We start from the raw sequence: 25,511 nt of genomic DNA, 5'->3' as shown, positions 1-25,511 counted from the left end.
CTGTACACTTGCTGATGCCAACAGATCTTTTCTCCACGCAGAGCTTAAATAACCCAGCTCTTCTAGAGGAGAGTCCAAACTCTGGAGCATGTGCCCGAAGCGCCCGTCTTCCTGAGAACACACAGGCGCGAGAAACGCTGGGAACGTGGCCTGCCAGAGCAGCAGCTTACGGTTTAACTCCGCTTGGAAAGACTTTTCTAATTATATATTAATGCTTCCAAACAGCCTGTTTCATTTATAATTGCTGCAAATCACATGGATCTAAAACATATTATTCCTTTAAGCTCTGTGGAAACTGATTTTATTCTGTGGAATTTAGATAATTAAGTATCTTCAAAAATATGACTCAAAATGCAAGTGGGCACCTGGCAGGATTTTGCTAAGTGGCTAGGTGCTTAAATTCCCTTTGACATTTAAGCAACGAGCTGCTTTTTCCAAATCCCATTAAACCATCTATCAGCATTGCTATGAACAAAAATACCTTGAAGAATCTGGTGCTTTGACCTTCTGTGAAGTAACAGAAGCAGAATGTTTTCCTTTTTGTCCAGTTTTAATCTATCATAAATTTATAGAGACCCACATTTATAACTATTTATAATGATTGATTTCCTCTGCTCCTAAAGTTTTTTTTTTTTCTCCTAAAACATAAAAAGGGCTTAGAGTGGCAAATCTTTCTTTTTTAAAGTACATTCTTCCCATTTTAAAACGGCCGTTAGGACAAATGATGAACTGTTAAAAAGAAATCCATCTACAGTTCACCGCAAGGCTAAATCTTAATAACTATTTGCACAAACTGTACCATAGTATAAGATGGTTTCTAATCTTGTATGATGACACTCTTGTGATGTTCAGCTGCAGGCAGCGTATTCTGGAAAACGCAAATGCATTCACCAATTTGTACTTTTGTCACTTCTCCATTACCAAAAAAATGCAGCAATTTCCAAGAGAACATACTCTATCAGCAGACACATTCTGATGGGATTCTGCAAGCTTTTTCTTTGAGAGTGAGTTTACTGGTACCCAACAAGCTTTCTCTTCTGCAGCCAGGAAGTTGTGCACTTTGTTTTACACTGGTCACGGCTGGGATTTCGTGAACTAACAAGAATACCGATAAATATAAATCCCAACAAAGCAACACAGAGGGGGAGTATCCAATGACTATGGTATTCTTAAGAATGGTATTATCGAATGAAGTGTGAGGATTCACATTCACGAGTGCTTTAAACCTCCCTCCCGTCCAAAATCCAAGAACATTTGCACATTCAAATTTGGCACAAACTGAGTCTGAAGTGTGAGTAAAACATATGGTATAGATGCATGACTTTAACACCTGCTCTGAACAAATATCTATTAAAATCATGATTTTGAATAGAAAAACTAGACTATAAATTGTTACACCATAAATGCGATACTTTGAAGGGGAAAAAAAAAGCCACCTGGAAAGCATTTTCAGAAGTTTCAAGTTTACATTGTAGATTAAAAAAAAAAAAAAGATATAGCAAACTACTTGTAACATGACATTTCCTATGATGGAATGTCTTGCAGGTCATACTTGACTCAGTATGGCATATTAAAAGAAATTACTGATTTACTACAAGTTTTCTGAAGCAATCCATTTACGGTTTCATTATTTCAGACCTATTCATGTACTTTGCTCAGAAGGCATTTGAGCTGGCAAGTATATTTCATAAGGAAAGAAGTAAAGGCACTCATGTTTCCAAACATAAAAGTCAATCTACTCTAAGAGTCTTTGCATTTCTGAAGGGAAACTAAGTGGTCATATTAGTTACCTAAATCTAGTTTCAACTCCTTTCCAAAGATCAGCTGTGCTTCTTGAGAACTGTGTGACTTTGAAGAATAGAAGAATTTAAAGTAGCACTGTACAGTTCACCTCACGTAAATAAAAGCAAAACTACTGCATGTAAAGTTCTTGCAGTAGAACCACTTTATGCACAGAAATGATTAGATGTGGCCACTACAGTCACTACAGGGAGGGAACAAAGGACTGGAAGAACCTAGAAAGCTAATCGAAGTTCATGCATATCAGCATCTCAATGCTTCAGAGAAATCTTATACAGCTATCTGCAAAGATACAGAAATCTGATGTTTTATGCTAAGCTCTCTCCAGAAGAGATTCTGATGCTGTCTACTGGGTAGTTTTCTAAATAGCTAATGTTAAATTTTGTACAAAGTTACTGACTTCGTCCTCAAACGCTTTTCATGCACAGAGTCTGCAGTCTGAAAGTGCAGAAAAAGTGTACAATCATTTAGTTTCCCAATCTGTAACAGACAGATAAAGTGAAAAAAAAACAACATGCAAAGTCACAGCAAGGTATCAGGAAAAGTAAAGAAGAGAGAAAAATAATTTTAGTAGCATACTGGTCCATGATTTTGTCAATGAAGAGTGTCAAAATATGGTTGATAATATCATTTTTTTAAAAAAACTATTCTGCAATTGTCAATGGAAAAAAACAAAAACAACCTGTATCACCTTCTATAATTCAATAAAACATTAAAAATAAATCTATTGTGCTAGTTTTGAATGTATGTGACAGAAAGAACGGTCACCCTTCTCGAAGTAAAACGAAAAGCCCAAACCAACAGACAAAAGTTTAAGCAGTGACAACTTGCATTCTCTATTGGGTAAGTTTAAGCATCTCTTTAGGCACTTCACTGGTTCATTAAATGCAATACAAAATAAAGCTATAAATATCAACATTTTGTGCTCTTACGAATTTGTCAGAAGCAACAGAAAACAGCACAAAACTGTGACATTTTTGGCAGCTTATTTCTTCCCTTCCCCAATATTATCAGCTGTTCAAGAATGATTTATTTTGGGGATGCTTTGGCATCTCAGTATCAGGTTGTCTTAAGCCACAAAAGATAAAACCAAAACTGCTAGGCCTTAGACAATAAAGAAATTTGGTTTCAAAATTTCTTTATGGCTATATAAGAAGGACACTTTAGCAGTGACATGACAGGGAAAAAAAGCTTGCTTCTTTTTAAATATTGCACTTTTCATTTGTTCACTCACACTAATGCATAGAAACTTTTTATACTTTGAATATTAAATTTCATGCTATGAAAAAGTTATGGGAAATAGATTTCTATACATCCAATATGAAGGAACAGATATGCTAGCCTTCCTTTACTTTCCTTAGTTAAAACATTGAGAAAGAAGAGAGTGCAAAAAACCCACAACCCTATTTTTGGTCAGTCTGAGTATTATCTTGACAGGTGCCAACTAAACAAATTGCAACATGTGATGAGCATGGATGTTGTAAGGACAACTGAGGGTGACTGTCAGTAAAACAAGATTATGCATGATCAAAAAACAGTAGGTTTAGCTGAAATGACAAATTGTGGAGCCTCTTCTCTTGGGAAGAGACAAAACAGACGAGTTTTGTACTTCAGTAGCATGCCGTAGAATTTATCATGATTAATTTCACATTAAAGTGTGGTCAATGCTTGCATCCACATTTCACATCACCTTCAATTGCTGTAGTAAGACAGTGACTAGCACGCAGCCTCCAGGAGACACAGATGAATCCAGTGGGCAGTTCGATTTAACACAGCACATGCATCTCTGTCAGAGTTATGACTCAGTGGAAAGTTCTCAGAACATTCAAAACCAGATCTTCTGCTGGATTCCATTAACCTGAAAAATGATTGCTTGGAAAATAAGTCTCTAAGCACTTTATTCCAGTGCTTAAAGGACAAAGCGCTAGAATTGAGTAAAATAAAAACAGTTTTAGGATTCTGACCATTGTGCAGAAATCCAACCGGAAACAATGCAGAGTAGTGCTCCTCAGTGTAATTTTTGTTATCATTAGTAATGTTAAGCATCAAGAAAATAAAACACGTCATTGCACATTACAGCCGTCGGGAAGCACGGCTAAACTTTGACACTAGAGAATTGAATAACCTGATGCTACATCACAAACAACTTCTGGCGTGTATCTATTTCAAAAGGTCTTTACATACTCAGTAAAAATTCCTTTACTCCCTCCCAGCGGGTGCTTCAGGTTAAGTGACGAGTTATGGCACGGAGGGCGTACAGGAGTTCTGCCTGCATACGAGCTTCCATTAGAAGGAGATTTACGTGAACCTGTGGAAAAATTGTATCAGTCATTTAGTTCACCTTCAAATTTATCATCATTTATTCATTTTTGCTCTTTTTTTAAACTTTATTAAATTACCACTGCAAGAAATAAGGTCTTTTCTCTGGTATACTCTGCTACAAGATTCCAAGTGCTTTTAGAAGAGCTATCTAGTATTAGACAATATTTTAGAACTCCAAGTAATTTCCTTTAACTGCCACTTCAAAACAATTTTCATGTGAAAAGCTCTAATAAAGCAACTTTATATCCTAATAGTACAAATTCGTCATGAATGGTATTTTTGTTTCGTTTGCTACCACCTACTACCACCCTACTGTACAGTAAAAGGAACAGTTCATCTGGCAGATATGCTAGAAAGCAAACAAGCACTGGACTTGTCAGCAAGCGTGAGAAGATATTTGTAGATACACTGACGTTGTTTATTGATGAAGAAACACCAGGAGGACTATGGATATGGAATAAGGACTACATATATGAAATAAGCTCTTTTTTGTCCCCAAATCAGAAGTATTGGCATGCTGACCATTTCTGCATTCCCAAGTTTCAACACTTTTCTATTACAGATGCCAGTTCAATATTATGAAGAAGCCATTCAAAATAAAGAGAAGGACCAATAACATTTCCAGTCTACTAGGAAGTGTTTTTGTAAAACGGACATTTAACACTCACTGAATTCACCTCATTTATTCTTCTGGTTAAAACAATCAGTTTCACAGACACAAACACTTTCAGAAGCATCTTTTTCATTGTTTAAATGCATAAGCACCCACCTTCTCCGAGTGCTTGAACTGACGCCAGTAACTATCGTACATGCGCTTGGTGGTTCTCTCTGGGTAGCAGGTCACTGTCTTTATGTAAACCTTCAGGCTGCGTTCAAGTAACTGATTAACTTCTCCATAGTCATAGTCATCATACCTAAATAAGAGAGGCAATCACTCTGCTGGATATAGGTCTCCAAAAGCAAGACTTTGGCAGCATATTAAGCTCTGGCATTGAAGCATTTAGTATATATGCTAGAATAGAACTTGCTAACGGATGTTACAGGCTGACTTCTGAAAAGACATTTCCATACCAACTTCCATCCTGATTCCTAATGATTTTCCTCACTTAAATCAAAAGTTGTATGAATAATATACCAGCAAAACCACTCTAACCTGTGGGCTGAGATACCACCTCCACTTTAACACCTGGATTCCAAGGTAATGCTTTTCACGTGGTTTTCTGTCTGTGTTTACACACTTCAAAACACACTCCTTAGCCAGCGCATTTCGTTCTGTACCTGATTCCGTACATACAGTGGACATAGTTAAATAAAGCTCTTCTTAGCATAGTTGTATCAACATCTTCATGTGTTGCCATAGTGTTATACGTGAGGTTATAGACCATCCGAAACTTCTCATCCAGGAGATGCCCAATGTCAGAATAAAGCCTGTTTACAAGGGAAAAGCCATGATTTTCCCAAGTATAGTCCTGCAGAACCAGAAAGAAAGAGATAAATGTACAGGTGAAGTGAAGTCTCTATTCGGTCCTATCCACAGCTTAATTGTTTCTGCTATCTGTTAGATTTTTATTATCTTCAAAAATTTGTATTTTGAATCTTCCATTTGTATCACATGCTCCATTATGCCAAGCTTCCTGGCAATACATGTTGCTGTTGAACCTTACTTTCAGGTTGGATGCCCTTAGCCTACAAAATACACAAGGAGAAAAAAATCACCCTTGTTCTTGAGGTGTTAACTTGCTACTGCCTGCTGTGCTGACCAGTGTCTCACTGGAATGGACCTGTAAGTTTAAAAAATCCTGGAATGGGATGTGAAAATCCAGGCTGCTTTGGGCTTAGACAAGCGCCTGGACTGCACTGGCAGCCCCACGTCGGGGATGAGAATTCTTTAAGAGCAGTGGCACAGCATGAAGGGCAGAGGGGAGCTCCCTGGTGGGAGCAGCACGGAGCCCCTCTCTGCGCTGCGGGTGCCGAGAGCTCGGGAGTTTGCCCGTGTCCTCGGCACGGGTTCAGTCCGACACTGTCCTCTTTGCAGATGAGGGCATCGTCTCCCCTTCCTGCTGTGTCTGGCTCTTTTCAAAAGTGCTGCCAGGCCAGGGCCCTTGCAGAGCCACTCAGAGCACATCTATTCAGTGAACCCCTAATGGGGAGAAAGGAGAGGGGACGCAGGACCCTGTTCAGCTGCCTAAACCAAAGCATTCAGTGACATCCGAAATGCCCCGTATTTGGACTCCATTTGCCAGTCCAAAAGGCCCTAGGACCCGCGAAACTTCTCCCAAAGTTACTGCCCTGTTCAGATGCCTGGGACCACGGAGGGTTTCGCAGACGGCCCTGGACACCAACGTTCAGCCAGATCAATCGAGCTGCTTGTGCTGAAGCCTAGAGGGATTTCTAACATGTGGATTTTATTATGCAACCTGCCCAGCCCAGACATGACCAAGCTCAGGGCAAAAAGACAATTTCACATCCCCAGAACATAAATAGCAAAGTTGCCAGGAGCCACGCTGCAGTGCCAAGCGCATGGCAGGTTCTTAAAGACCATATCTCCTTTTTTTTAATTTAGCACCTTCATACGAAACATCCCTCCACAGCTCTGCATCATGGTTCTCCAGTGCTGCTGGACAGGAATGGATAGGAGGTTTTTTTGTTTGTTTCAAGTAGAAAAAATACTATGTAGGACTTTTTTGGGTATCAGACTCTGAAAACAAGAAGTCCCAGAAGGGAGGCAGTACTGTTTACTAAAAGCAGTTGATCCATACTAGCCACAGAAAAGAAAAAAAAAATGCTATTTGTTGAACACATTTTTCTATTACTGAATTTAAAGACACAGAGATAAAGATGTTTCATCCAAACCAAGGACTGGATTTATTAGAGGGTCTGGGGATGCTACTGCAATTTGAATAGCATTAATAGAGCATTTGGGAGGCTGCAGGTATATACATCTAACTACTTGTGAGAAGGACATACTAATAAAGTTAAATATTCAGGGCCACTCCCTTATAAGTAGGCCAGAAGCTGTCCTATGCATTTAAGAGCAGAGACATTTTAGTCACGGTTTCAACTTCAGCAGAGCTTTTTTTTTCCACAGGAGCCTGTTGTTCCTAAGTAGTTAAGCAGTATGTTTGATTTATAGGCTCTGACTTTGCCTTATTCTTTTGGCAATACCCACCCGCTTTAGGCTCATATAAAGACCACACAGTAAATCATCCAGATCAGCAAAGTCTGCTTTACAGCTAAATACATTTCCTGAAAGTGATCATGAGTTCTTTATTTTTCAGGCTTAGATAAATCTTCTGACTATGGAGTTTTCTTGTACCTACCTCTTTTCTTTCTTCCTGGTTCAAGGTTTCTTCCACTGCCTGCAATTTGTTCCTACACTGCTGATTAATCTGTTCTACGCCTAGGAATACGACCACCTAGAACCTGCCTGTTACTATTCATATTATGAAGAGTCTGACCATGGTTTACTTTATTTTGAACAATATACAGATGAAAGGGCAGGTCTTTCAATACACTAAATATATAAATACAAATACACATACACACATATATATTTTCACATGTAGCCAAACAGCAATCTTATTTGAAAAGTCATTTTCTTTTCAGACATTCACAGCTCAGTGATTTGGTGCACACAGGAAAACAACACTCACCAAATGATTCTCAAAAACATATATATATATGTTTATTGATAACCACTGCGCAGAGAATACTTTAAACATGTCAGAAATTAAGTGTTGTTCTAGTTGATTTTTTCTATATTTGGAGAAAGGAAAAGAAACTATTCCTTCCTTAGCTTTCACTTGTATTCCACATCTACTGATACACTTTACATCAGTTTTACCATCAATCCCTTTGATATTTGAAGACTGAAAACTAAATATATCCTTGTATGTCTATAGCAACAAAGACTCACCTGTCATAAACTTGTAGAAGCCCGCAAATTATTTAGTGAACCATGGCAAGAAAATGTGCATGTGACAAACATGTTTCACTACAATTACTTTGCACAATTTGTCCAGTAAGAAAATGTGTATTAATCTGAGTGAACGTATTTTAAAGAAATGCTACCTGAGCTCTGAATGTTGGCAGATGCTCTTCTCCTCGCCTTGCAAAGTCTTTGTACCCAAACCCAGGATCTTCAATGTAGCGGGAGACATCTGTAGAAACTATCTCATCATCAAATGCTGTGAAAAAACAGCAGAGTGGATGTCAGCACTAGTACTGCCCTCTACTGAAGGACTAGAGAGTGATTTAAAGATTTTTGCAAGGAAAAGAAAGGAGTGAAAGGAGGAAAAATTTCACCTCATCTCTGTTCCACTTAACCCAGCTGCTTGTATAGGATTCATCACCACTGTGTCACTGAAATGTCAGCCTAAAGCAGACATTCGGAACAGCGAGACACGGGCTGAGCTACTGCCTGGAGATAAACCTTCCTCTCTGCTGACTTCAGAGGGGAGCTAGATATCTTCAGCTGGGCAAGATGTGTGCCATTAGTAGGCCATTGTGCCAGTAAGAGAAACAGGACAACAGGATTGCTATGTTGAGCCCGTTGGGGGTCAGGAAAACGCAACAGCTCTACTCTGTAACCCACAACACAAGCAGCGAGACAGCAGCACGACACTCCACTCGCAAGTATCAACTGGAGAGTACATGAGAGCAACGCGCTGAGGGGGCACGAGGCTGCCGCGCCAGTAACTAAGCATCCTCCAAGAGCTCCGAAGCGCGTCACTAGGCAAGTGCAGGTTCTCCATCAGGAATCAATCTTGCCCTCCTGAATAAACAGGCTGCTTGTTTGTGCAGCCACCTCTGCAGGAGTTGCCTAGGGCAGAGCTGACTGCAGCTGACCCTCCTGTTAATATCCTGGCTCGCTTCCACGCGCGCTCACAGAACAGTTGCCATATGTCCACTCTAACACCTTAAAAAGTCAGTTAACTAAGAATTGCAGAAGTGCTTTATCTCCTCTTTGCCTCATTAAACAATCAAAACATAACTGTGTAGGAAGAAGCTTGCACAGCATCTGCTACAGCTAATCCTCAGTGAAGAATAAAAACCTACAGGCACATAGGGAGGAAACAAGGGAGCTAAACAAATGTACCTGCAGCCTCCTCAAGAAATCTTTCTGTCCCAAGCAACACCCCATCCTAATAAGCTCCAAGTCACAGAAGTCCTAGTTTAAAAATGAGGTTGTAGACTCAAACTGACAACTGTAGAGGCTGTCAGTTTGTCTGTGCTATTGGAAGACTGTCTGACCAAAGAAAAATTGAATGAGAATGGATGACGCCCACTTTTAAAAGTCTATCAATCAGTGATGATTTTGGATATATTTCACACAGAGTCACAGAGTGGTTGAGTTTGGAAAGGACTTCTGGAGATCATCTAGTCCAATTCTATTTCCTTTCAGAGATTTTGAGTATTCTTAGAGCACCAGAAAATCTTTCTGATGATTCACAGTACACTCTTCCCCTCTTTTGGGTTCAGTGCACAGAAACTTAAACCACCTTCAATTCACAAAGTGGTAGTCTGGGAAAACATGGGACATTTTATGGGTCACTTTATCAAAAGATATGAGCTACATTTTCAGGTAGCCTCTACTATGTGGAGCTGGTTGGACATCCTCACTGTCCTAATCACATTGTTTCTTCTAAGACATTCTTTGCAAGGAAAGAAAAACCCAAAATCTGTTTCTTTATATGAAACAGATTTCATTGCACGGTTTGTTAGAGATGAAGGCTTTTAGAAGAAATGAAAAATAAAGAAAAAGAGGCTATCAGCTCTTAATTTTAAACAATACTTAAGAATGAAATGAATGCTAAGAAATCTCTATGATATTGCAGTAATAGAAACAGCATAGCTGACTGATCACTGGAACACAGGTGGACTGAGACGTCCTTTCCAGAGAGAGGAAGTAATTAAAACAGTAAAAAGTTGGGTCTTGTTGCATTAGTGTAGAGATAGTGAAGGCTACCAATGAGTGATATATAAAACTTCTAGGTATTGTAGAATCTAAAATTGTGGAATATCAGTTGTGAAGTGAGTATTCACACATAGGAAACAATTTGAAGAGCACACAAAGAAACAGACATCTAACTCAACTTCAAGAAGCCTAAGGCTTCTTTTTTTTTCCCAAATAGAAAAAGCTAAATTTCAAGTAGCACCAAGGGTGACAACAGTTGCTAATCAATAAATCTTAGGCAGATGAACCAAGTCATGGGACCTTACTAAAGTAAAAGTCAGAATACAGAAACTGGCAGAGAGAGTCATAGTCATTGAACTGAACTCAAGCGTTCAGGGCTCACAAAGAACAAACAGACTGGAACTGGAAAAGCATAAATACCTCCACTAATTACTAGCAGACTCTCCTTCTTTTCATTTTCAAAGCGAGTTGCCATTTCTTCTTGAGAGGCTTCTTCATCCTCTTTATCTTCTTGTAGCCTCTTCATCCTTTCCATTAAGGCCTCCAGCTCACTTAAAGAATCTGCAATCTGCAAAGACACCATAACATTCTGGAAAATTAGAAGATAGACAACATGTGTCATCTTCAGATTTCATGCTCTACAGAAAATGCTCTCAGAAAAGGTATCAGCAGCAAACATGAAAATCCAAGCCAGAATGCTTTATTCACAGGTGAGACAGACAAGGAGCTTTCAGAAAGTCGGAAGAAGGGAGCGGGTAAGTGTTGCTCTGAATTTATCATTCTACTGCAGTAAGATTAATAGTAAAAGTGGTGATGTTTGAACATGGAAACCACAGCCTCTTATAATATACATCCTACCACAGAGATTGCTCAGGAAAAGCACTCTGTGCGGTCTGTGTGCACCAAAAAAACCCAGCTTTTAACATGAAGGTCACTTTACTCAGGCAAATGGTAATGCAAAATATCTTACTGAAATGATGAAGCACAACCCTGCAACGCACAACCTGACAGAGCAAATCAATGTTCTTTTTATTATGTTTTTCTAGAAATTCAAAACAACTTTCACATAGGTCTTTTTCTTCCTTTTGTACTTCTTTATTAGAATATATCAAAATATATCAAAGATTGGCATTCTGTGATCTGCCTTGATAATTCAGATTTTTGATAAGATAAATTGCTTGGTGTTTCTTTTCCTTCTTCTTTTTTTTAATTCTGATCATCTGCCCACAACTAAAAATGTTTTATATCATGTTACTCATTGCTTAACAAGCAGTACAGAGCTAGAAGCAGCCCTTAGCTCACTACAAATGCCAAATGCACAATAAGAAATACCGGTGATTTTAGCTAGCATGCCTTACATCCCAGAAACCAGAGATGCAATAACCGACTGATCGCACGCTCACCTTGTAAACTCAGTGCTAATTTGTAAAATCTATCCAGTGACTTGGTTTATAATCCCTGTCTTCCATCAAAGGAGATAAGGCTAATTCAGCAATCAGTCAAGGACTCTTTTTTTTAAGCATTATAAAACCACTTTCAGAAAAATATCTCTTTTTAAATTAAGAAACTAGCCATGAAATTTCTCTTTCGATTGATTCAAGATCAGAAACTAGTGCGAAGAATAAAACCTTTTTACTTTAGTCATTTTCCTCTCATCTGCAAGGAAGTGCTTCAAGATTAACTTGTTTTAAGATCATAGGCCTTATCAAAGTCAAAAGGTGTATTATGACCTTTGTTTTTTTCCCTTCCCCTTTTTCATTCCACATGTTATGAAAACTTTAATAAAATGCTGCAGCCAGTGATATACTATCTGAACAAATTCCAAATTTTGGCTTTCAACTGGAAGCAAAGTTTTAGTCTTGCTCAATGGTTTATAAGATTAACTATTAAAATCACATTATTCTGACTATATTTCTCTGTTTCAATGTGGTTTGGAAACAGATTACACTGCAAACTGCTAGAGCTAACGCAAGAGTTATCAGACCCAGACATTCCAGTAAAGTAGACAAAAAAAAATAAAGAGCTTTAAAGCTACGCTGAAATTTAAACAGGAAAGAATGGAAGAAAGCTTTCTAATGCAAAACAGAGGCAAGCAAACGAATCTTCTTGCAACACTAACCCCAAAGTTGCTACTTGTGAGGGATGCATTTTCTATGTTGTTGTCATTGGCAAGATCACAGACACAGAAGTTGTTGACGGCTATAAGTCTGACTCCATTAGACGTATCCGGATCTCTCTCTGGATTAATGCCACTACCAAATACAAAACTTGCCAGGGCATGATAATGTGCCAACAGGACAACAGCGTGCACCAATTCAGGAAGAGACCAATTATTTTCCCCAGTCTTGACAAGTTTCTGAAATGAGAATAAAAGAAGTTTGTATAAGACTATACATATTTTAGAAAGGCATCAATTCTTTTCTTCCACTACCTTCATATTTCTCTTGAACACAAATTCTCAAAAAGAGAAACCTAATATATTACTTCTTTTCTATTGGGGTTATTCTAGTCAATGCTATTCCTAAAAAATAAACCTTGTTGGCTTTGTCATATTGATGACTTTCTTGGGTTATTCAGTACTTCAATACTTCCTTGAATTCTTAAACTGAAGATAATGAAGCCTAGCTGCATACTTGTGTAGTTACCTGCAGTTCTTATTTTAAGACATTCACTGCAGTCACATTTAACAGGTACCTGAATGTGCTCTTTTGTGATTAGCCAGGGTCGGTGTGCAAGGAGTTTGTTTATCTCATTTAGATTTTTCAGTCTTTGTGGAATGTATTCTAAACCGTTCAGCCATTCTGCAATTCCTCCAGTCTTCAAAAACTCATCAACGTGCATATTTATTAGGTAGGAACACTGATGTCTGGCAGCAGCCTGAAATAATTAAACACAAAAGCGAAAGTGCAGCATATTAGCGTATAATCTGATTTCACTGCAGGTAAAAAACAGGATACATCCACAGTATGAAAATATAATTTAGTTGCAAGGAAATGTATTTGGGTTTTTTTGTGAAGCATTTTCTGTGAAGCCAGTAAAGAGGATACACAAAAAAAAAAAAAAAAAAAAAAGTTTGGCTACTTTACTTTGAATCACCAAATCTAATTTAGGTTGCAAGGGATCTCTGCAGCTCATCTGCTCCAACCCACAGCAGGGCAATCTTCAACCAGATTGCTTAGAGCTTTGCCTAGACAATATCTTCATCCTTGGAGACCCCTCAATCTCTGTTGGGCCCAGTTCCAACATTTCACCATCCTCACGGTGAACACAGTTTTCCTCATGTCTACCTGAAGCTTACAACTTGCATGAGTCTGTTGCCTCTCATCCTATTGCTGTGGTCTGGTGGTTACAATCCCAGAAGTGAGGAGCCACAGCTCTAAGTGCTGTCTGTGAAACCTCACTCCCACGGGCATGTCAGAAGGGTCTCACTGTGGGATACCAATAAAAAAAGAGCCTATTTTGCCAAATCTCCCTTCTCAATGAAAGCCTTTTGACTAGATATGCTTTATTCAAATGAAAATCAACTTCAAAAAATATTCGTGCATGTACACCCATTACCTAAAATGTCACACCAGTCCTTCCCTTCTGAATTTCTCCATTTTTCCCTTATATATATATATATATATATGTATATATATATACACACATATATATATAAAAGAAAGCCCAGATGACAAAAAAAGAGTGTGTAGGTTGTTGGTACACACCATTATAGCAATGTAGTGCCTATAGGGCAGTGGAAGGGGCCCATCCATGCGCAACATATAGAACTGGCTGCGGAGGAAAGACTCCAGGTACTGAGTGTGAATACTCATGACTTGAGTGATGTTGTCCAGGCGACCAGATGTAGAGTATTCTTCCACAAGTAGATTCGTACGTTCATCCAAACCATTTGCTTGCATAACCTTAAAAATAAGACAGAAAAGTTTAACTGAGAGAGGTTTCCTCCAGCTTTAGTGGGATGGCAGCATGCTGCAGTATGAAAGATTTGCTTTTGCACAAACTTGCAAAATTCTGTAGATATGTGTGCACATATAAAAATGTATGTGCATGCATGTGTGCAAATATTCACATATAAATGTGTCTTGTACACTGAGAACTGATAAACACTATGCACCAGTAATTTTAATAAGGTGCCACGAAAACCTATAGGGTAAACTCTCAGCCACTTGAAGTCAGATCTGTATGGAAGGAAGCAGAAGTTAAAAAGAAAGTCACATCTTTATGGAGGTCAGTCTGTATAGACACACATAGCACCTGAGCATTCAGCCCTACCACAGACTTCAAAATTAATGGAGAAGCACTGGGTTATGTAACCAAATTATAGAAACAGTCTGGCAATCTACCACTTTTGTGTTTGTATAATTGAAGAGAAGATCAAATGCTAATTTGTCCATAACATTCAAGTGTTATTTAGAACAGGAATTTAATACTTTCTTTAAACAAGAGCTGTTCTTTAATTATTCCAGCCAACCTGGACCTTGGGCGCAAGATGAAATGCAACAGTAAAAGAGGAGCTCTTGCCCTGCAAGTCTTGACATAATATTAATGCTATTACTCAGTGTTTATCAGCAAGAACAGCCATTAGAAACACATTCATCATTAAAGTTACAAGCAAAAGACTAGAATACACAGTAGTTATTCTTAAACTATACAGTATTAGACCAGCTAGGTTATTATTGAAAGCACTAAGGAATGGGAACACACTTCAGCCAGTTTAGTGCACATGAGGATAGAAAGTGCTTGAAACTACCAAGACACCATTCTCTTGTTGAATTTGCTTCTGTATAAAGCAAGTTGTCCTTCTTCATGATGGGCTGATGAACAGACTGTCTCAAATATTTTTCAATTAAGTTTTGTAGAGGAGTTTATATTATATATAATGTGAACAAGTTACTGTATTTTCGTTTCTCACTACTGTATTTCCCTGTTTTACTTGTGGGTCCAGAAAAAAAGGGAAGAAGCAGAACTATCCAGCTAAGGAGCCCCATGATTTTTATATGTATTCCCTACAACAGCTTTTCTGCATTTTAGACCAAAAAGAGGCCTCCTCACTTATCATTAAGAATACTTTTACCATCAGAAGTTTATCTATCCATTAGAGTCAAAAGCTATGTATATATATAATGGTGTATCACTCACTCCACTGTAAGTAATATCCCTTATTCTGCAGCAAGTGAATCTTCCAGGTATTTCTTATGGAAACTACATTTCAGTTCTGCTACAGTTCTGCTGAGATTTCTGATCTCCAGTTTGTCAGGAGCTTTCCCTTTAACTCAGTACAAGTGATGGAAAAGAAATTATGCTGAGAAAGCTGAAATATAATCCAGCATTGTTGCTATGTTGGGCACAGAAATATGCAGCACTATTTCTTCTGAAATTTCTCCACCTATATGGCTGTTCTCTTCAGGCTCCTCCTGATTTATTACCATCCATGGATTCACAAACACGCTGTCTCAATTCTCCTGGTAAAGACTTATGACACCTTAATAACAACCTAATTGTAAAGGTTCCCATTACTCTGTCCATATCAAAATCTTTTCATTACCAAAATAGAGTAGGCTTTGATAAGAGCAATGTTCTGTAATTAACTTATTGAGATTTGGAAGACATTAAATGTGTTACTAATTTACAATTACATCTATCAACTGTATTATTTAACAGCCAGGGAACAGGGGGAAAAGACCAGCCACCTGCATAACAAACAGTCTTCAACACTTGCTCTTGATATTAACTTTTTCTCGACGAACCTCAGCCGCAGGTGGAGGTTCTGTTTTTCTCCAGGGTTACTACTGGCTCAAGGCTACCCAGTGCTTTCCTTCCATACTGTCAGCTGTCCCCAGTTATCAAGCACATCATTTGTGCAGTAAATTCATTAACAATAAACAAACACTTTATATGCAATCTTTCTCATTACCTTTATTTTTCCCCTCTTCACACAATTCTTGTCTTAATAAGAAAAAAAAGAAGTCATTAGGAAGTTTGGCATCTCAGGTCCCTATTTCATTTTGGGAAAACCCCCTTCACAAGTTGGACTGGCTGGAACTCATTCTCTGCCCCCTGCTCCCCAAATCTAAGAAACTCATTTTAAACTGTATCCTTTTTCGCTTATATTTTCCTGTTTGCAGGCTTTGTATTTGCTCTGTTTTTAGGCGCAAACCTCCTCTGTGTAGGCAAAGAGAGATTCAGAGAAGTCGGCCCTGTTGTTTTAACACGGGAACTGCCCGGCTTTAGCAACTACTCAAAATTAGAACAGAAAAGGGACCTGGTTTTATACTTTGCCACCCCAAATCATTCATCAATAAATGATGCTCCGTGGAGATTAATATCATGGGAAAAGAACGACACTACAGGAAAGTTGTAGAAAGCTGCAAATTAACATTTAAAGTGAATATTAAATCATACGCAAAGATCTTGAGTTTGAAGTCACACTGCACCTTTCAACCATAAATTTGCTTAAGAGCCACAGCTGTGATCTATGAAGTTAGCCAGATTTTTAGGTTCTCTCAAACTGAAGGTCAGACACTGCTCTGAGAGTTACATCATCATTAAGAGGATAGGCCTCCCCCCAGTTCTGACATTAAAGTAACAACCCCTCAAAAGCGGCACACGCAGCATTTACGTCTATCCTAGGGAGGAGGGACAAGGGAGAGTGAGTCAAACAGTCCCACGCGTAGGGAAGGGGAGGCCGGATCCCAGCCCCTGCTCCTGATAAACCCTCCCTTCGGCTCACACGGAGCCGCCAGCACCTCCTCGCTAAGAGCCCCCGGGCCGCGCACTTACTTCGTTCTCTGGTATAAAGGCACTTGGTCCTCGTGTTAAAGGTGGAGAGACTTGCACTCTCTTCTCCTGCAAGAGAGGCAGGCAATTCTATCAGCACCAAGAATAAGACATTAACTTGCTTTATCTTCCTGCATTAGATCCTAAAGGCCTTGGCTCAGTTCTCTCCCCAAGGCCACCCAGAGGGTGCACCCAGAGCAGGGAGGCTACCACAGCACATTTGAGAGAGCCGCCTCGCACGCCCCCTCCTTCGCTCCATGGAACCGCTTTGATTTGAGCGAGATAAAAAACAAAAGTAAAGAATCTAACCACCACTGCTTTACAGACCAGGTCGAAGAAGGGCAATCCACAATTTGGCGCAACGTTAAAATCAGCAATTTGGTGGATTGAATGGAAGCACTGAAAGCAAAGCGTAAAAAAGGAAAAGAAAAAAAATCTATCACTGTATGTGCACAGGTGGCACTTGGGAAATGAAATTAAGCAGCAGTTTTCTTCAGTATCAGGATCTAATTAGATTCTCAGTGTTTGGAAGTTTAGAAGCACTTTCTGTGCCAAATATTTGCATGAAAAGCACACTCGCCCCCCAGCTCCCCCAAAACAGTAGGAACCAACTGAAGAACCTACTTGGAAAAACAACAGAAAGACTAAGTTGTGTAGCTGCTGAATCCAGAAGGGAACAGAACAGGCGACAGCCTTTGGGCACCAGTGTGAGCTAAAGAAGATAGGGCTTAAAAGGGTGGAGAAAATCAACTTCCCTTTGATGATGATACATTTAGTATACAATAAGCAGAGAGCAGTAACCAAGACTTTCAGATTTATTAGCAAAGCAAAGAGATTGAGCTGAGAGTCTGGAGGTCTTAATACAGTCGCCACTGATGGGCAGAGGGTGGAAGGGTTCCTGAGAGGTTGTCTCAAGGGCAAGATCGGCACTTTCTGCTGCATTGGCCACCCACGTCCGCTCTGACAGACCTTCGAGGGCAGGTCACTTGGTTCAGGGCCTGACTCCTTTCGTCATTAGGAAGTTTTCCCTAATGTCTGACTGAGGTTTCCCCTGGTACAGTTTGTCTCTATTCTTTTCCTCTTCATGGTTATACTCCACATTCCTAGAAACCCTGGCTGCACATTTTCTGAAGTCACTAATTACACTGCAGTGTTAATGACTTTTAATACGTTATCCATCAGCAACTGTATCACATTTGCATACTAAATATTTCATGCCCTTAACATAAAATGTAAGCTTTTCCATACCAATGACCCCTGAATATCTCAATAATTCTACCAGAGAGGCTTAAATTTAATGGTCACGTATATAAACAACAGCACTGGTCTGCCACAGATTTCCACACAGGAAAATAAGACACTAGAAACCTAACAACTGTCCTACTTGGCTAAAAAAATATCCCATCCTTTCAAAATTAGTGTATGAGAAAACATGCAAAAGTCAGCATAGATTGTTCAGGAAAGATACTCCAAAACAAACTCTCCCTTGACAATTAAATTTGTTGTTTTGGAATAATTAGCTGCTAGAAGATGAAGAATGCACTCACGCATGTTCTCCTCTCTTTCTGAAATAATGTGAACCATTGTGTGAAATCAAGTAGTCAGGGGATGACTTACTGTAACAACTGCCTACTGTCACAGGCCTACAATACATCAAATTCTTCTCATGAATCAACTGTTTGCAACCTAAAGTAATTAAAAAAGATGTATGCAGACTGGGTTTATACATATGCAACCTCTTTTTCATATAGCTACACAAGGCACAGGAAGATATCTCTTGTTTTAAACACCTTTTTTTTTGTTAGCAGTAAGCCATTTTAGTCAACACTTAAGAAGCTTTTCCAAGATTTCTATTAATGATGTATGCTATGTGCTTTTTGAAGGTTACCCTAATATTAGATTTTAAAAGCCTTCATTCCACATTGAATAATCTGGAGGAAACAGCTTGTGCGAGAGAGACACTTGGACAGCTGAACATCTTTAGCCTTTGGCTCCAGCTCAGGTCTAAAATAGAGCTGAAACACTGATTTCTCCATTCTGCTGTCTGACCTGTATCCTGCTTTTTCAGGCTCTGTAAAGCTGGTCATCTAGGCCAGCCCTGGGCCCAAACCTGCAAACACTCCATGCAGCAGGGCCTTCGTTGCCTATTCTCCCCATTCAACAGGACTGTTCTCCTTTGGAACTTGGACAGGCTACTGCTGCGGAGGAACGGTGTTCAAAGAGTGCTCAAGGACCCAGGAAGGAAGGATCTCCAACTAATCTATGTGAACCTAACAAAGTAAAGGAGACAGCCCAACATGAAAAATTAGTTTAATATAGTTTAACTTAGTTTAATATATATTCACAAAGGACAAAACCCAGCTCCTTCTGGGTTATAAGAAAAAAGTTTGGAAAAAAAGGAAAGAAATTCAAGCTAATGAGTCTAATTACAGTATGCTTTTAAGAAGCTTTTTTTTAAAAAATATGAAAAATGTGTTTGTATACAGACACAAATATATACATATTTATATATGTATACACACACACAAGAATTGTATATATGTCCTTCCACCAGCACAGAAGCTTATTGTCTCTTCAAGTCAAAGCACATATTTTAGTAAAACTGTTTAAAACAAGCCTGTGACAAGAAGAGGAACAACCTCGTTATACAAGTTCTCAGGCTACTATTAATAAAAACATGGGAAGTTTACAAGCATTAAGCAATGTTGGCTTTCTTAGACTTTAGATAACAGCCACTGTTTCTGGGCACCCATTATCAGAGTGGGTAGTGATTTAGATCACTAGCACTTAGCGGTGATTTAAGATCTATCCAGGAACTTAGATATGAAAAAATACATATGGGAGTTGGAGAGAAAGCCAACATTTGAGCTACACGGTCCTTCGTCACACAAATTCTTCTTGCAAAGCTTATTGTTTCCCGGGGAAGCTGATTCAATTTCCTGTTCGACTCGTCTTTACAGGTTAGGCTCGCTACTGCATACTAAGTTAACCAGGGTCCCCAAATATCTTATTTGAAATTGGATTCTTATGCTAAGCGACTGAGCCACGAAAAAGGTTGCTGAGCAACCAAAACGCCACACGCACATATATGAGCCATTTTCTGCTGCGTGTTCCTCCATAAACACATTGTCATCCTATGAATAAGTTATCTTAAAAGGTTGGCAACCAGTTCCATTTACATGAAAATTGGAGTCTTTTGGGGGGGGGTGCTTCTTCGAAGGGAGACGGACAAAGAGGAGCTTCAAAGAGGAGCAGAGAAAATGGAGTCAGGGCTGCCCGGAGAGGGGCCCAGTTGGAGCCAGCCCCGTGTCCTGCAGCTAATCTCCCAGAGGCATCGCGAGCACCACAGTGCGAATTTAGTCGTTACAAACCAGAAGATCCTTGGCCCTTGGAGCGTGCTGCACATCTCCATTCCTGCCGAGCCCTGCTAAAGGCCCCCGAGTTTTATTTTCAGTTATGGCAGTGACCTGCACATCAAGCGGTGGGAGGACAGCGCCAACCAAGGCAGCAAAGGCAGCAGGCCCGGGCTGGGGACGTCTCCTGCGCCTCGCGGGGGTCTCGTAGCCTCCTCTCCGAAGCCCTGGGCGCAGGGAAATAGAGCTGCCTTCCTCCCCTCCGGCATGTGAGTCACTTCGCTCCAGGGCTTAAAAGAAACAGTTATTTTTAGCCAGCACAGTAAAAAGGAGGCTAATTTTGCGTGAGGCAGCATGGAAGGGAGCTGCGATCTGACGGAGTGGATGGAGCGGCTGGTCTGGTGAGGGCCCTCGCCCGCGGAGGCGCGAAGTCGCCGTGTGGGTAACGCAGCCCAGGAGCGGCGCTGCGGCCGCAGAGAAGGGACTGGTCTAACAAACAGCACCCCAAAATCGGCCTCTCCTGAGGAGCAGCAGGTGCCTTTTGACGTTTCTATTTAACAAGAAAGAAGTTTTTAGGGAAAAGATATCAATGCGTATCTTATTTATTACATACACTTACTATCACTCCCCCCAACCTCTCCCCACACACAAACTACAGTAACGTGGCCCTCACAGGTTTTATTTTTACCTCTAAGCCATACTTGTGGTGGGGATATATTTCTCCATCTGACTCTTAGGGTCTCCTCTGGCATTCGGGTAACCATTATTTATTAAAAACCGAATCATTAAAAGCTCCAATTTCCAAGAGCTAGCCTGCTGTTCCATGGCCAGACTGCCTGATCCCCTTCCAGACGCAGCTTTCAGAGGATACTCTGGTTTATGACTCTGTTTTTCTGCTGCTTTACGATACTTCTTCCTCAGACAGTTCTACCTTTGCCAAGGCCATTCTGGGCTCACACTCATTGCAAGAGCAAAGTCTTTATAGTATTCTAGCGTGCAGAAGGACAAAGATTAAATTACATCTCTATTAGTTCAGCAGACTCCATCTAGTCCCTCATATCCACCATCTTTCAAGCATTTTATTACATTTATTGACTTTGCTTCCATTTCTGTTTTCTTATTTTTTGCATTTTACTGGCACTTTGTGTACGTCATTTCTGTATACCTGCAAGTTCCCAGCATAGGGCCTTACAGAAGTGCCTGGTTTAGGCTTATTTACCTATTCATGTTTTATTGTCTTCCCACCAGAAAAGCACTAAAAGCATGTGTATTTTAATTCAATTTACTAAATTGCCTCTTAAGTCACTCTACACTTCATAAAAGTGTGCATATACACACAAATCTTTGTGATTTAGCATACAGACAAACATATTCATGAGATATTAAACATCTACCCTTTAAAAATTTCTCTAAAGTACTTGATGCCGTGAACGCTCAGGCACAATGTGTACTGCAGTCAGTGTTGCTCAGTTATGCTCTTCTACCTCATATCCCACATTAGCTTCTGATTGCTACTTAGCAACTCAACTAAAATAAAAAATATATATAAAAAGAAAATTGAAGTAGTGAAGTGACATTTTTTGTAACCAAAGAATAAGGCTTTGCTCCTAATTTTGACAATTGACATTGTCCAGTCTTGTTTTTCCCTCTGAGTAGACCTTTAAAGACAGACTAATATCCCTCTATTTTACTCAGTCCTAATACAGACTATATTTAGTCTAGATGACAATTTCCAAGTAATGCTACAATTGCATCTTCCAAATACCAAATCATGCTGCCTAAAAAGAAATCGTTTACAGCATTAATAAAACACTTCAACTTTTGTCCAGGACCTGATTAAGTTCAGCAAGGTCAAATTTTGAAAAATTACGGTTTTCTAGAAGATTTCCATGTTCAAATTTTTATTACTTACTACTCTCAGAAGCCTGTAATGTCCTCTTGCAATAATGTTATGCAGTCACAAACTTAATCCTTCTCCCTTTCTTGACAGAAGGATCTTTTTATCTTTTCTTACATTACAATCTACTAGCAATTTTGCCATCATCTAGCATTTCTAAAGATCTTAGTTATTTAAATTCAACGATCTGTGACACTATAATGCACATTAGTATCTTAGGAAAAATTGGATGACCTCAACCTAGTTGAAGACACCTAAATGTCCATGTCTACATTTAAGCCAGGTGCCTACAGCCTTTCACAGCAGAGAGTGAGCACAAGGATCAGCAGCACAAATACATGGACCTAGTGTCCTCCAAGTCACCCAAGAGCACCCAGGGGGACACCAGCTGTTGCTCCAGGAGGGAAGGAGCTTCCCACAGCTCTGCAGAGCATCTGCTGCTCCCCGGGATGTCTCATGGCACTTTGTACATCCCAAATGATACCCAAAGGCCATGCTGGGCTCTCAGCTCTTAGAGCTTTTCAGAGATCCAACATGCCCATTGTATCACATGGACTCACTGCTTTAGACCACTCCATTTGGTTTCAAGCTGGACACACATAAACGCTTTGTCTTTTAGTTCACGTGGCACCAGTAGGACTATCTGCTGCTTCTGGATGAATCCTGCCTCCCAAATGGATTCTACTACCCCTACTCAGTAAGAAAGAAAGACATACCAACCCCATCCAACTTGTCTTCACAGCTGAGTACTACTAGGAGGAGCTAATGGAGAAAAAGAAATGCACATACAAAGCTGTGCAATTCTGAAGCTTATTAGGAAATATTTGTTGATTTGTCAAGAGAAGTGTTTACAGCATCTTATGAGGAAAAAAAAGAGATTTCAGGATACACAGCCACAATTCACCTCACATTAAGGTTTGTGCTGAAATTTCAAAAAATTTAACTACACATTAAAGGCATAAACATCAGTGTGTTTCAAAACACATTCAAATAAGAAAAAGGAAGTATTAAAGCACAACATTTTATTTTTTGACAGTGTACGAACTTCTCTTTGAGACAAACCCATTCCTATAAATAAACCTAGGAGGTATCTCCAGAAGCAATAAAAGACATGTTCAGAGCAAACAACGTCAAAATGTTAGAGTTCACAGATAGAAGACCTGGCATACAGTCATTTGTTAATGGTATTTCATGTGATTTTGCAATGTTTTCTTCCTCTTAACAGACTCCAAAAATGCAAACTAAGCGATAAGATGAAAATTATCGGAGGAAGTCAAGCTGTAGGACTGTTTTTATGGAATAGCATTTCAAAACAGTTCAAACAGCCACTTTCAACATTAAGAAACTGGCATCTTTGTGCTTGACATCTGATGAAGTGGTGCAGGGAGCCGGGAAGGGAGCCAGGGAAGCACAATCAGGGTGGAAGGTTTGTTTTGGTAACAGGTTCCCGGGTTTTTGCATTTCACACAATAAAAGGAAGCCTATCCCACGTTCCCATCCCTCTCCCCGCTATGAAAAACACAGTCCACACTAGCTACAAACCAAAGCGCAGCAAATTCTACCTAGCCCATGATGGTTGGCCAGGCAGCACAGTCCAACAGGAGTTTGTCAGTCTTTGAAAGATATCTGATACATTCAACCTGAAGGAGAAAAGTTCAGAAGTGAACACGCTGTTGCTAGCAGATTAGCCTATCTTCTTTTTACATAAATAAAACCTATCTCTACATCCACTTTCAGTCATGCTTGGGTTGCACCACTCTTTCTGTCCTGGAGGTAATTTCCAAGTTATTTACAGCTATTAGCAAACATTCAGCTGCAAATGGAAGCAGGCAGGCAAAGACTGCAAGTCAAACATCAGAGTAATGGGTTTACTGCAAACACCTCCTTATTTAAGAAGCCAACTATATTCTACCCTATTTTTTTTGTCAGAAAAAAACCTGAACAAGTCAAGTAGAAGAGAGGGCTACAACTTCAACTTCATGTAACTGAAGTAGAGAATACACCTAACTGAGAAAGTAAGGCTCAGATGTCTCAGCAGACAGATAGAAAAATCATGTCAAGATGTACTCAACTAAAACATGCTAACAGTCAAGCCAAAACACCAAGGCTTAACATATGGAAAGGATGAGACACAACCACAGCCACTTCTTCTATTTACTTGTTGCTAGAGATTCGCTTCCATGTACTTTGAGCCAAATCTCAAAACATCAGTTCTTATCCATGCCTCACTTGTTACCAGATATCAAGCGTTTTTAAAATTCACTTGATCAGATGCAGACATCTACAAGGCACATACCCAAATACAAGTCAGTCGCTGCACCCTGTGCACAGCTTGGAAGGAAAGCTGAAGTCTAACTGAGGATGAGATCAACTGTGCTCCAGAAAGGCTTGTTCTTCCTGCGCGGACTCGGGAGGAAGCTGGGGGAATCAGGCCAGGAGCAGTGAGCTAAAGCTGGGCAAGATGTGATCCACTTGGTAGGCTGCTGAGAAACACCCTCCGGACAGATGACCTAGTGTTTGTGAAGATGGCTTAAAATCCTAAAATCAGAGCAGAAGAACATTTCCTACGTTTCAACAGCATCAGATATCAAGGGCAAATATACAAAGGGAAACTTCAGTGGTTCAAACTGGGACTTGTTCTTTCTGTACATTGGCCTGTTCCCATCTTGAGATTTAGCCCAAGTTTGATGTACAGAGACAGAGCAACGTTTCCAGTTTGGAGAACACAGCTTGAAGCCACTACCTTGACCCAACTGTTCACCCGCCTCATCAGCAAGGCCACATCCCTCAACCCATCAGCCCATCTAATGAAGCCTTATTTCACTGCGCCCAGCTTTGGAGCTGCGTTTGCAACACGGACAAGGGCAGCACCACGGCCACGTACGCGGCCTCAGCCCTCCTGCAAGGAGAGGACGTGCAGATTTGCTCATCCCACCGCTGCAGCAAGTCAGCACCAGCAGGGAGAGCAAACCCTGACAAACACACAGATAAAACAGAAGTGCTCTGACAGGCCTCAGTTAACACTTAGGTACCCACTGATAGCCACGTCCCTCTACCACGCAGTGACTTAACGGTTAAATAGTTCAGCTTATTCACACATTTAATAGGAATACTGCCAATCCGAGAGGCATAACTGGTGGATATATATATATACACACACACACACACATATGTATCTGAAAGAAACGCCCCTAGGGTTATGCAAATCCATTATGCATCTCTGGCAGAACTGCTTCCTAAGAACGATCAGCTGAATTTTTAATAGAAGTACTGCTTGGAAGTACATGCCTTGTAAGCAAGCACATTTGAATGGTATCATCCATATCGTAAATACATAATGGCATCATAATACTGTGAAGAAAGGTGCTGATATTTCTTTTTATTATTATTCTTGTATTTCAAATATAAATGTTCAAAATGTAATATTAATATACAAGTAGTA

The 25,511-nt window shown here is 39.9% G+C and overlaps 1 protein-coding gene across 1 annotated transcript in view; it reads right to left on the bottom strand.

Moving 5' to 3' along the window:
* Positions 1-1,334: 1,334 nt before the first annotated feature.
* The window catches only part of SESN3 (sestrin 3), a 37,953-nt gene continuing 13,776 nt past the window's right edge, over positions 1,335-25,511 (bottom strand). Inside the window, exons 2-10 of the mRNA XM_088522347.1 lie at positions 16,823-16,888; positions 13,747-13,944; positions 12,734-12,916; positions 12,159-12,395; positions 10,460-10,607; positions 8,194-8,309; positions 5,401-5,591; positions 4,892-5,036; positions 1,335-4,108 (exon numbers count right to left, since the gene is read on the bottom strand). Of these exons, the coding sequence (XP_088378473.1) occupies positions 4,022-4,108; positions 4,892-5,036; positions 5,401-5,591; positions 8,194-8,309; positions 10,460-10,607; positions 12,159-12,395; positions 12,734-12,916; positions 13,747-13,944; positions 16,823-16,888 (1,371 nt within the window). The 3' untranslated portion in view covers positions 1,335-4,021. The remainder of the gene's footprint in view (positions 4,109-4,891; positions 5,037-5,400; positions 5,592-8,193; positions 8,310-10,459; positions 10,608-12,158; positions 12,396-12,733; positions 12,917-13,746; positions 13,945-16,822; positions 16,889-25,511) is intronic.

Source organism: Tinamus guttatus, unplaced genomic scaffold (genome assembly GCF_059628265.1).
Source record: "Tinamus guttatus ecotype Peru unplaced genomic scaffold, ASM5962826v1 Tinamus_guttatus_pri_ptg000150l, whole genome shotgun sequence".
NCBI lineage: Eukaryota > Metazoa > Chordata > Aves > Tinamiformes > Tinamidae > Tinamus > Tinamus guttatus.
This window is presented reverse-complemented; position numbering and strand designations above follow the sequence as displayed.